The sequence below is a fragment of the Centroberyx gerrardi genome, chromosome 19 (assembly GCF_048128805.1).
Source record: "Centroberyx gerrardi isolate f3 chromosome 19, fCenGer3.hap1.cur.20231027, whole genome shotgun sequence".
NCBI lineage: Eukaryota > Metazoa > Chordata > Actinopteri > Beryciformes > Berycidae > Centroberyx > Centroberyx gerrardi.
The window spans coordinates 15,629,610-15,643,361 of NC_136015.1; the positions used below are offsets into that span (position 1 = coordinate 15,629,610).

Here is a 13,752-nt window from a genome sequence, read left to right on the forward strand (position 1 = left end):
ACAGACAGACAGATAGAGAGACAGACAGACATACATACAGACAGACAGACAGACATACAGACAGACAGACAGTCATACAGACAGACAGACAGATAGAGAGACAGACAGACATACATACAGACAGACAGACATACAGACAGACAGACAGACATACAGACAGACAGACAGTCATACAGACAGACAGATAGAGAGACAGACAGACAGACATACAGACAGACAGACAGACATACAGACAGACAGACAGTCATACAGACAGACAGATAGAGAGACAGACAGACATACATACAGACAGACAGACAGACATACAGACAGACAGACAGTCATACAGACAGACAGACAGATAGAGAGACAGACAGACATACATACAGACAGACAGACATACAGACAGACAGACAGACATACAGACAGACAGACAGTCATACAGACAGACAGATAGAGAGACAGACAGACAGACATACAGACAGACAGACAGACATACAGACAGACAGACAGTCATACAGACAGACAGATAGAGAGACAGACAGACATACATACAGACAGACAGACATACAGACAGACAGACAGACATACAGACAGACAGACAGACATACAGACAGACAGACAGACATACAGACAGACAGACAGTCATACAGACAGACAGACAGATAGAGAGACAGACAGACATACATACAGACAGACAGACATACAGACAGACAGACAGACATACAGACAGACAGACAGACATACAGACAGACAGACAGACAGAGAGACAGACAGACATACAGACAGACAGGCACAGAGATACAAGGACAGATACAGAAAAGGTATTGAATAGAGTGTCAGTGTGTGTCAGTGTGTTTTTTAGTGTGTATGTACATGTGTGCCCATGAGCTGTTATATTGTTTTTATTTCCTTTATTTCAATTATTTTGTCTTTTATTTATTCAATGGATTTTACTATTTTCTGTTACAGGTTTATTGTTATGTGTTGCTGCACGTGTTTGTGTGTGTCTGTGTGTGTGTTGACCTCTCCAGTAGACATCAGGGTGTTTAGTATTCCAGTCTTACATTGACTTTCTGGGGCCAATCATCACACACTTGTACACTCACAACACACACACACACACACACACACATTTAAATGACACCCCTCTGCCACATAATTTCAATGCAGGCTCTAAAGCAGAGTTAATCAACTCTAATCAATGTTCACATTATAAACACAAAGATAAATTGATAATGTTAAACATAATGCAGCCCAATGATTAGAAGCCTTTGTCTTCTGACAGATAGCGCTGCTGCGCTGATTAAGTTTGTCAAAGTCTCTGACCCAAAGGAGGGTCTTGGAAGATTAAAATAGGTCTTCAAATTATCCTGGAGAAATTAACATCCGGTTATGTTTCCTTACGTCTCCGCAATGTAATAACAGTCCGGTGGATATGGTAAAAATCACATGGCAAGATCTATCAATTAACTTGCATAAAATGAATTAGCCACATCTAAAATGAACTGGCATTCTGCCGGTGTTAATATCTCGCCCCGTTTGCCCCATCGTGCTCACAAAGTCCTCAGCTTGTCTCAGATTCCCCCTGGAAGCCGCCCACTCTGCTAACACATGGTGGGAGGGATTTACATAGGAAAGCCACCAGGCTTTATGTCTGGCTGGCTGGCTGAAGACCAGCAGAGGCAATCTGACTTTGGTGGTGATATTTTGATTAGAATCACTGTAAAAAAAAAGCAGTAAGGACAGAGTTGTTCATGTATTATAGGAAAGTGAGACAGAGTGAAAAAATTGGCAAGATCTCCCACTTTACAACTCAACAAAGGTGCAAATGATTAACACTGCTATGAAATCATGTACCTTGGGGAATTAGAGCACTGGGGATTATGTAAAATGCTTAACATTTCCTTTTCAAGTGCTTACCGCATTTATGTGTTTCTTTATTAAATATCTCACAAATGAAACCATTGTCCACATACAGCATGTTTGTTATTACTTTTATTAATTATTATCATCATCATCATCAACATTATTCTTCAAGTTTAGCTGTGTAACAAACTTTTCTTGGCTGTCAAAATATGTTGTTGAAATATTGTTTTTGCATGAAATAAAACCTAAAAACAATGTAACGTACAGAAAGGTAGCGGAATAAAATACAACATGAGAGAGAAAATAATCTAAAAAAATCCCATTTTTCTATAAAAGCCATAAAACTGAATAGAAACAAAATTCTAATAAAACATATTGGTTAAATGTACATAGTTGATGTGTGTATGTGCGTGTGTGCATGTAAGTGTGCATGTGTGTGTCTGACCAATGATAAACTGGCCTTTATCTGTCTTGTCTCCCACGGTTACCGCATCCCAAATGCTGTAACCGGTAACCAATGTACACTCAATCCGTACCACTGCCTGTGTGTGTGTGTGTGTGTGTGTGTGCGTGTGTTGTCCCTTCCTTGGCAATAAGAACATAATAAATGGAGTGCAAGCAACAGCATCATTTTCTATTGACACATTCTGACAAAGAGAAAAATTAAAACACTTGTTAAGGCCCCCCAATGTAAACGCTGATGTGAAATGCCATCAAACCTAAAACATACACTCATTATTGGTGGTGGAAGTAAAACAAAGGCATATCATCAGTGTCCTGTCGAACCTCATTCCTTACCAAAATTGCCTATTTTCTACAGTAAGTGACAGCTGAAACGGTCTCCCACGCGCCTGGGACCAGGCCAGACCGTTTATAATGTACTGAAGAATGTGAAAAATGCCTTGTTTTTCCTAATTGTAAAGTCTTTTCAGGATGTGAGAAAAATCTGGTTGTTGTTTTTTTCATCATCATAAAACATATTTTGACCTTTAACAATGCATTATATAAGCTTACTGACTCATGGGAGACAATGGGTAGCTGGCAATTATGGTATAAAAAGGACAGCTTTTGGATTGTCAGACACTGACAATATGACAACTGGCAGATATTGTGTGCAGAATACATGAAAACGTTTTTTTATCACTAGGGCTATGTTCCTTTTACTTTCAACTCAATCGATACAGAGAGTGGATTTTTCTTCAAAGCTAAAACTATTGAGAAACTTTGGGCATCAGAATTTGTCTCCGACCTATTGACAAATCCTAGAGCTTCATCAGGCTGAGATGTGTGTGTGTGTGTGTGTGTGTGTGTGCCACGCAGTTGGAACACTGTGGATTTTCAGTAAATCCAGCTCATCACCTTTCCACATCTCTTCCCCTTTCTCTTTCCTTCTGTTCCCCACTGCTGTACACTCTCTACGAGCAGAAATTCCATGGAAACAACCTTTTTTTTAAAAAAACAGAAAATTGATAATGAATGCTTATCAAATGATCAATATCAGTGGGAAATGAATTTTGGTATTTTGTATATGAAGTTGTTCTGGCCCTGAAAAATGCCTGTCCAAATCTGATCAAAGCCCCAAATTGCTACAAAAATTGTTCCACTATTTTTCAACAAACCCTACAATTAATAAGGTGAGAAATTCAGCCCAACCCAAGCCAATAGGAGCCCATAGGGTCCAGTCAGGTTCGGGGCGATGAGGTCAACCTCTATTGTTGTCATCTGCAAGTAAAGACGACCCCTCTAACAACGGAGGATGCATTCAATATTATTGTTATCTTAAGGGAGGAGGCAGGAAAGAGAGGCGGGGAGGAGAGAGAGAGAGAGAGAGAGAGAGAGAGAGAGAGAGGTATAAGTAGAGAGGCATACACAGAGATATATGGAATTACAAACAGATGAAAAATAGGATAGTGATGTTGGAGAGAGGTAAAGAGAGAGACAAACAGTATAGAAGCAACAGGGGATGACTGGATATACTTGCGCTCAGCCCTGACACACACACACACACGACTCTCTCTTTCAGCCACTACAAGCATCAATCGATCCCTTCATCCCTCCATCCATCCATCTCCCCCTATCCATCCCTCCTTCCCTCCATTTATTCTTCAAAGGCACTCATCCATCCATCTCAACGTTTATCCCTCCATCCTTCCCTTGTTCTGTCCTTGAGAAAGCATTGCTTCATTCCTTCGTTTTTGTTTTTTTGTTTTTTGTTTTTTTGCTACATTTGCAAATGTAAACAGTTTTTTTTTATTCTGCTAGCAGCCCCTTGTGAGATGCCCATAACTCAAAAAATGCAAATTTAAAAAACTTTGCATATTGGCACAAAAAACACTCTCTACCATTTACACACAGTGTACTGGTACTGTCAGATGAAAACATTGTATCTCACAAAAAACAAACAAAAAAATGTTTTTCTGGAATAAAGACAATTCAAATAAACTTTTCAGTTTTGAAGAAAAACAGCCCATTTACAAAAAGCCAAATGAGTTTTGAATGGGTTTCATGAGTCCTAGCATCATGGAACTTATTCAGCAAATAAACGGCCACGCAAACTGTCAAATAAATGCATTTTTTAAAAAGTGCAACTTCAAAAATGGAGTTGAGAAGTCTTCACTTGACAGCTGTGATATTAATATTAGAGCCATACATGGTAAAAGTGTTAGGCAAACTCTAATGCAGACACAATTTAGTAAAGCCCTCCATTCTCACAGACCAGAGTGGGGCACATGTCAGACGTAAGGTGGCACAGATCCGAATATTGCAGAACTGGTTAGACAAGTTACTTTGCTTTTATGTTGTAGCGCAGTTCAGGATCGTGCGGTTCTGGTTAGACAGGCTTCTTGGCTGTTTCTATGACTGAGAGCTGTTAAGGCATGATGCATCATCGATCAGCACACTGCTGTCTGCAGCACAGGGAAACACAGCATACCGCGGACACTGAAATATACTGAGGATTTCAACTTTACATCTACTTTACATCACAATCGATTAAGGAGTTTGGAAATCAATATTGCCTCATCTTACAAGGTATGCAAAGTACAAGGTTTTAAGGTGAATAATAACAACAGGTAAATAACTCAATGGGACAACACACTGATCGCTCTGGGGACAAGTTTGACTATTTCATTATATTTGAGTTTGATTACAGCAAAGTCCACTGACTTTCTTTCTGTTCTGTTAGCTTGACCTTCAAAGAAAAGTGTTTTAAGAAAGAAATCTGGTCCCAGTGTTGGTTTCATGAAGACTGAATTTCCACCGTGTGCTGACAAAATTGTCTCTTGTGGTTGCCTCTAGAAAACTGATTACTGGATATTAATAATCGATTCTTGTTTGTTTACAGCAATAACACCTGAGAGGCTATTCTTTACCATGACATGGACACTGCAGTGGCAAGACTAGGTGCCACAGTTCTGTCTATATCACCACACTAACCAAACTACAGTAGAGAACATCTTCTTGGGTATTATGCCTCATACAAAAGTTGCCAAGGCATGTGTACTGTCTCAAAGTTTTCTTCAAAGTAGTGTACATACATAAGAAAAAGCACAACTGGGTTTTTCTAATGGGCTGATAAAGCAGTTTGAACATGTATCTGACCAATCAGACAGCTCGGCTGAAACCAAGTGTCATAATCAATGACTCTGGTAACTCTAAGTATGGAAATCAATATAGCATTCTGTAAGGTTTGCCAAATTTTTGAATGATATATGACTCTAACTTACATATTTTTCTGATTGACAGACAGACAGACATACCTGTTAGAAAAACTGTACAAGTTACCAGGCACTAGGGGGAATATTTTTCATTCATGTCCTTTGCAAAAGCATAGAAAAATATCTGTTACGTCTTTCCTTAAGGTTGTTACTTCGTTCCTTTCTTTCACTCCTTCTTTCCATCGGCCTATTCAACCATTATTTCCCTCCAAAAGAGTCCCTTGGTGAAATTTTTGTTTCCTAGCAACTAAGGCAGCAGGGCTGGAGAAGCGATTCTCTCTTGATAAAAATAAAGAGATGGCCATCGCATTGCTCCGTTCTGGAGGATGGGGAGACTTTTTAAGGACATAATAACCTGTACATGTCATGACTCTGATTCTCCCAACAAGGAAACTAAACAATGAGAACTGTAGAATTTGGTCTAAAGAGAGACTCAGGTACTGAAACCTCGAGAGCGTCTAAAAGCCTGGTGCAGAACCCAAAGGTGCATTATGAATGGCAGAAAGGCAAGAAGGGTAAATTTAGAGCAACTAATTGAATTAGTTGAAGTAACTTTCCAATGGCATCTTCTGATTTTCCTGTGATAAGTTGTTTTAATGTGTAACTGTTCCCATCCTAATAGGGAACTTACTTATAGCGGTAACCTTCCCAAGTGACTGCACTGTAAGGCAGGCTGAATAAAACCCTATAGGCAAGTAGCTTTGTAGCCTCAATACAGGGCAAATGTTGATACTGTTAACCTAAACAATAGCTTCTTTTGACAAAATCAGGATTCACCTCCCTAATATCCTAAGTCTCTCTCTAAGACCATGTGACCTAGCAACATGTTAAGAACATACAGAAAACATTATGTTACATGCTAAGACCATGTGACCTATTAACACGTAAAGAACATGATAAGAACATACATAAGAGAACATATTATGTAACATGCTTAAACCATGGGACCGATCAACATGTAAAATACATGTCACATGCTATGAGACAGGTGGGTTGGTGTGCAACATGTGTGACCCCTGAGGACTGAAACACCAATCGCAAGCCTTCATTCTGTTTACATCATCATTAGGGGACGGACACATCCTTTGATCCTGCACACGCACTTACACACACATACGCAATTACACAAATACACACACACAACCCCCTCTTTTGCTGTACCATCTCTGTTAGACTGCTGTCATCAAGGTAACAAGTCTCCATAACAACACAAACAACAAACAGCTCAAAAACAAAACAATAAAAAACAAAATAAAGTAAGGACTACTTATTATAGTACCATTTCCTGCAAAAAAGCATTCTTTGCCTTTACAAAATAACATATTATATAGGAAAATGTAGCAAATTGCATGTTTTGTACTATAACATCATCATTATTATTATTACCATTATTATTATTAATATAAATGTTAAGCAGGTTAATAGTTGGTTGTTCTATTAGGCAGGCAGCCAGGCACATAGCTAGTATCATGGCACGGAGGAAGGTAGAAAATAATGTCACTTGGTTCGATCCAAATGGACAAAACAGAACACTTCAGTCCGGAATTAAACCGGTTTCGACCAGTTCAAACTGGTTCTGAGCAGTACAAACAAGTTCTGGTCACATCAAACCAGTTCAAAAAACAGTTTTGACCAGTTCAAAACAGTTTAAGCTCTTTTGGACAGTATACTGTGTTTTACTTGATGCCACATCTCCCATTCTGGGCCACTTTGCGGTGGTGGTCATTCTGCGTTGATCCTAGAAAGCATTCAATTTCGGAAGCAACAGGGCACGAGTGAAGGAAACCAACCGATCCTTTTGTACCAGGGTAAAACCAGCTGCACTGACACTTCAGTCCAGAACAAACTGGTTTACTTCTGACTAGTTTCAACCAGTCAAAATCAGTTTTGGTAGGTATAGATCCATTTGTACAGCGGAAAAACAGTCAAACACATACTCTGGACCAGAACAAACTAGTTCTAACCAGATTAGATCTGGTTGTACCAAGAGAAACCAGTCTGAATAATGCATCAGACTAGTTTGGACCAGCTCGGACCCGGAGTAGTTCAGTTTAGCATGGTGCATAACAGATCAGCTCAGTTCTGTTCAGTTCAGTAAAAGTGTTTGCTTCTAGTATTTTTTGCTCTGCTGTATGGTAGCTGTGCAAGTGCTGAGCTCCTCAAACTAAATCAGACCATAGCAGTAGATACGAGACCAGTCCAACTTTCAGTCCAACTTTCAATCCTCTTATTTAGAAAGTACATGAAGTGGCTGTTTATTACAGGTGATTTCTGCTGCATGTCTGAACTCCATTGTCAGGGACTTGCCACGGAGCTGTCAAGTGACCGTCACCCAAAACAGGATTGAGGCTATTTCTCCAAACTATCCTGCAGCAGTTCAGAATGAATTCTACAATGATTTTCAACAACATGACAGCCGTGTGCTTCCAGCGTTAGGATGTGTTCCGTTTAGTGCCCAGGACAGGCCCTTTTTGACATGAGCTGGCCTCCGGGAATGTGGGGGCAGAAAGCTTATTCATCCAATCCAATGCGTTGTTAAAGGTTTGTGTGAATCAAATGCATCACCACTTAATTACTCACTGAGCTCTCGTCTAATTTTTTAGACTCAGCGGCAGCCGTGACATCTGCGGCCTCTGTGATGTCATCACCACTATCTGTGACCATCTTGTCTCCCGATTCCTGGTTTGTGATATCATGGACCTCTCCCGTTTCCTCTCTTTCTTCATCCCCTGTGACGTCGTCGTTGGCGTCACTGCCAGTAACTTCTTTTACTTTGTCATCGTGACACGCCCCTATGACATCATCACTCTCGCCTATGGCATCCTCACGGTCGCCGGCATCTTGCTCCTCTGACATCATTTCATTTTGACATTTGCTCTCTGACATCATCGTTACTTTTTGAATGTTGCCCTCTTGCATGGGACCTCCCTGTGTTGATGTTTTTTCCGTGTATCTGTGTAAGCCCCTCTGTATGTGTGTGGTGAAATCATATCGATCTAAACACACGTGGAGACAGAAACTGCACTGGTACGGTCCCCCGTCTCCATGGCAACTCATGTGCAGTGCGTACATGACCTCGTCCAGGAAGTAGATCCCGCAGTGGATGCAGCGATTGGTCAGGTCATCCTGGGTGGCCACCTCCACCATTGAGCGATTCGATGCAACGCTTGACGGACTTCTTGATGTTGCCAATTGATCCTTCTCTTCCTTTCCTATCTCCTCCCTCTGTTTCCCTTCTTCCTCCATCCTCTCCTCCTCCTCTTTCTCTCCTTTCCAGTTCTCTGTCTTCCTCTCAGCTAGCGGCGACTCCTGCATTCTCCTTTCTGCGCCATTTGTTGACATGTGTGTATTCGCAGCATTTGCGTGCGTATCTCTTTGTCTTATTGCGAGATCCAAAGGAGCATCATTTTCTATTGATGATGATGATGAAGAGGCTTGGGGATGAAGAGGAGGAGGGGGGTAGTGGGGAGGAGCTGGAGGAGGAGGGAGAGGGGAGTAGGGAGAGGCGCAGTAAGGCACCGTGTAGCTTTGCTGATGATGCTGTATTGGAGTCACCATCGCACCAAGATAATGAGCGTTATTTCCAAGGCTTCCAGGGTTGCTAAGGTTACTGATCGCCCCAGGAACCCCGGAGGTGGCTGCCATCTTGTACTTGGTCCAGAACCTGAGCCAATCAGATTCTGAGGACAAGTCAGGTGAAAGGGTTAAGGGTAGGGGCAAGGAGAAAAGGGGATACTGGTATTTTTCAATGGGTGAACCAGGAGGAGAATAACTGGACGGTTTGGATGGACGCATGTACTTTTCAATTGGACTCCCTCTTTCTGATCCCCCTCCTCCTTTGCCTCCCTCTACTTTCGACGTTATCCCTCCCTCAATGATGCCCCCGTTGCCCTCAGTTACCAACGAGGAAGGGGGATGGGAAGGGAGGAGAAGAGGAGGCATGCGGCGGTGGATCTCCAATGTTTGATTCGCTAAGAAGGCTTGAGTGGATCGTGGTGATCGTGAGCGAGGGGAAGGCTGCTGATTTTTGATTGGTGGACAGCTTCTGTCCGGCTCCTCCCCATTCATACGCTCATCGCTGGTGATTCGTTGCTGCTTGGGAGCAGGGTTTTCTGCCGACAGCGAATCAGGGTTGAGGCGTTTTCGGGTTCGGCGTCGGATAATTTGTTCACCGTTGTTCTGCTTTATGATGTTTAGAGGTCTGGGTGTCTAGAAGAAAAAAGAAACAAAGAGAGATATGGGGGGAAGAGAGGAGAGAAGGAGAAAAGTTAGTATTAAATGATCTGCTTACCATTTTTCTGCTTTATCATATTTAGACATCTGAGATAGAAAGAAATTATAACAATTGAGAGAACAGAGAGAGAGAGAGTTTTTCTTGGTCGCAAATTTTGTGTTTTATGATTAAACAGTCAGTTTGAATGTCAGTGTTGAACACGTCATTCTGCTTTTAATACTCACAGTTTGCATAGTGAGTTTTGTCTTGAGAAAAAAGAGGGGCAGCAGGTTAACATTAGAGAGCCAAGCTTTTGACCGTCAGGTCGCCAGTTTGAAAGCACAAACACTTGACATCTGGGTGGAGGAAGTGAATTACTAACAATAGCTCACCTTTCCTTCAAAAACTACTGTAAAATACATTGCTCCAGTGGAACTGCACTACGGTCTACAGTAGAGGAGTAATTGCAGCTATCATGTGTGCTACTATGAATGCGAAGTAGGCATGCCTAAAATGCATGCTCAGCAAACATTCACTTGGCAAATTAAGGTTTAAAAAATGTCCTCCCAAGTCCACGGTTTTCCAGGAATGGCCTACATTTCACACAATACATACCTTTTAATTATTACTGACATGCTAAACACGGATTAAGAACGTGTCCAGGTCTGCTGAGGGCTGCACATTTTGCCCTAGCCACAAGGAGGAGCTGCTACATCTGATGTGAGTGAAGTTGAATGAATCAAGTTTGATCTAAATACTCAAACTTAACTGACAGCTCGTTTCTAAGCACATAACAGAACTCATGCTTTCAGTAATATCCTATATTTCACCTACTAATCTGCTCCCCCTCTCAAAGTATTTTGACATCTCCTAATAATAACTTTTTGTACAGCACAATCAGGACAAATAAAAGGCACCGAAACCAAATTACACAAGCAGGTTTAGAGAGAATGGCAGAAATTCAGTTACCTCTGAAGTAAAGCAGGCATTGGGGAAGCAGAATTCCAAAGAATAAAAATTGCTCAGTAAAATCCACAACCCACTGCTTCTGAAGTGCCCCTCACTTACTGACAGATTATGGTACTCCTGGGGTTCACATTGCCTAATGAAACTTCACTAAAGGTTTTTTCCTAAATAAATTAAAGTCAACCTCTCCACAGGAGAAACCAAACAACATTCATTTTTCCATAGACTTCAGCAGACTTGTTCTTTATTAGAATTAAAATGAAACTTGACTGATGATTCCTTTCTAAATGCATGACACAAGTCGACCTCCACACAAGAGAAACTGAAGAGCTCCAGAAGCGTCAAAAACAGTCCCAGAGAAATTATCAATAGAAGCATGTTTTCCTGCGAGCAAAATAAACAGATACAGTTTTAAGTGTTTTCTGCACTTCAACTCAGAAGTAATGACTAAAAATGTAACGTCACACAGACAGAGTGCCATCCTGTCAGCATGGCAGTATCACCTCAACATCTTAATGAAACGTAACAGAGGCCTCCTTTCTAAACATACTGCACACGCTGACCTCCTCACAACATAAATTGAAAACCTACCTAATTTAGAGGAGAGACTGCCTTGCTGTGTGTCTATTAGATTTTTAGTTGTGACTTTTGGAGTTACAGAGTGTACAAATCAACCTCCACAAAGCAGAAAGAGAACAAGTCTTAAAAGCTTCAAAAAGACTCGGTTAATTTAAATTTAGACTGCCATGCAGGTTGATTTCTGTTTACCTTCAGTAAAGTTTCATTAGGCTGTCTGAACCCTCAATATTTCAGTAACTGGGAGTAAACTAGCAAGTTTTGGAGCCCCACAGTATGTGTGTGTATGTACATGAGTGTGTGGGGAACTCTTGCATGTCTCCATAATTCCCCTGATATCCCTGCTGTGTGAGTGTGTGTGTGTGTGTATGTGTGTGTGTGTGTGTGTAAGTTGGTGTGATGCAGAGCTTTTGACATGCATCCTGGCAGACGAAAACCAATCACCTGAGAGAGAGTAAAAAAAAAAGATGCACAGAAAATGAGCAAGCGACACGGAAAGAGAGAGAGAGAGAGATGGAGCAAGAGGGAAGGAAAGAGAGAAATAAAGACATGGAATAAAGGGATGAAGGAGTTTAAGTGGATGGAAAGCAGAAAAGAAAAAAGTGAAAACTTCAGTTTAAAGAAAAAAAAATCAACCTCTCATGCTTTTCAAAATGAATTCTATGTCTATGCTGGGCTCCAGTAGAATGATTTATTCCTCTGTGTGTGTGTGTGTGTCTGTACATGCATACATGTGTATATCTGTATTCCTGCATTCATTAATGTGTGTCTCTCCCTGCAAGCATGCATGCATATGTGTGTGTGTGTGTGTGTGTGTGTGTGTGTGTGGACAAAGGCAGTGTCTTTCTCAGTATGGGTTGTATCAATCATTCTACAACAGCTACCTTTACCTCTTATAGCAAGAAGCTGCTGTTGAATAACGGCAGCCTTAAAGGTGTTATGTGTCGCAGTTTAACATAACATAAATCATTACCACATTCATTTGGGGACATTAGTATAATTACCTTAAACAAATGAGACCATCACTGAGAAGCCTCTACCAGCCTCTACACTGCATTTTACATTGTGTGCCACCGGGTCAGTTTTCGCAGGAAACATGCTGGATTGCTTTACAGCACAAAAGGACGATGCAAGAAGAAACATCCTCTGTGCACCAGGAAGCAACAGGGTTTATGGGAAATGTGGACTTAATTTTGAGAATCACCAACAATAATAAAATAGAGGCAATCAGTCGTTTCCACCATGGTCCCATTTGTTTATGGTAATTATACCAAGATATCACAATTAATGTGACAATGATATAATTATGGTTAAAAATGCTACATGTAGCACCGTTAAAAATATAAGGTGGGAGGGAGAGACAGAGAAGAAGAGAGAGAGAAGAGAGAGGGGGAAATGATAGAAGAGAGGGAGGGAAATAGGAAGGAAGGAGGAAAGGAGGGAATGAAAAAAGGGACCAGAGATAACAAGGGGGGGAGGACTGAGGAAAGAAGGGAAGAGCAACAAAAGAGTGCCCCCTAAAAGAATCCAAATTTCTCTATTTCTCATAGCCTTTCCTCTCTCTCATTGTGTCTCTTTCTGCCTCTCACGCTCTGTTTCTCTCTCTCTCTCTCTGGATCACTGTCTCTCACACCATTTCTCTCTCTCTCAATTCAATTAAATGGACTTTATTGGCAAGACGTTTGACATGTTTTTCTCAAGCCTCTCTCTCTCACTGTTCCTTCCTCCCTCTTTCTCTGCTGCCTCTCTCTCTCTCTCTCTCTCTCTCCCTCCCTCTCTCTCTCCTAGTGCTAGTATGCTTTAATGTGTCTGGGTCCCAGGGTGAGAGACTACATCACTCAGTTTGGGTCGCAGGCTGCAAGAGTTTAAGCACCCTTGTAATATGTTGTCATTATTTTTACAGAAATCCAGCATCTCCAATTTTTCCATTTTCAGTTTTTCCATATAATTGGTGTTTGATATGGTCTCTAATATGTTGGAAATTGATCACTGATCCCTGGGATCAAACCAACCATTAGTAATGCACTGCAACTACAAAAAAACAACAACTTTTCAGATAAAATATATTGAGAAAATCTTTTCTCACTGATGCCATTTATTTGGGATATTTTACTATGCAATGGCAACAGTTTGACTTAGTTCCAGGGTTATGAAACATTTTCTCCACCAAATAACAGTTGCAGTAAATAAACAAAAAAATATATTTTTTTTGTACTGTAGACATTTAAAATGGTGCTAATTTAACAGTTAGCATTTCTGTGTGTGCCCCTGTGTTTTTTAAGACACACAAACCGCCAACCAAACACACACACACACACACACACAGACAGCCAGTAATGTTGTAGACCTTTACGGTTGTAGGGTTGGCTTGATGAAATACCTCGGTTGGGTTCCTGCAGGTACAAACTATTCTCTATCCTCTATCTGTCTCTC

The 13,752-nt window shown here is 41.0% G+C and overlaps 1 protein-coding gene across 1 annotated transcript in view; it reads right to left on the reverse strand.

Annotated features, from left to right (window-relative positions):
* Positions 1–2,401: 2,401 nt before the first annotated feature.
* The window catches only part of trps1 (trichorhinophalangeal syndrome I), a gene marked incomplete at its 5' end in the record, with an annotated part of 69,243 nt that continues 57,892 nt past the window's right edge, over positions 2,402–13,752 (reverse strand). The window contains one exon of the mRNA XM_071900051.2: positions 2,402–9,773. Within this exon, the coding sequence (XP_071756152.1) occupies positions 8,133–9,773 (1,641 nt within the window). The remainder of the gene's footprint in view (positions 9,774–13,752) is intronic.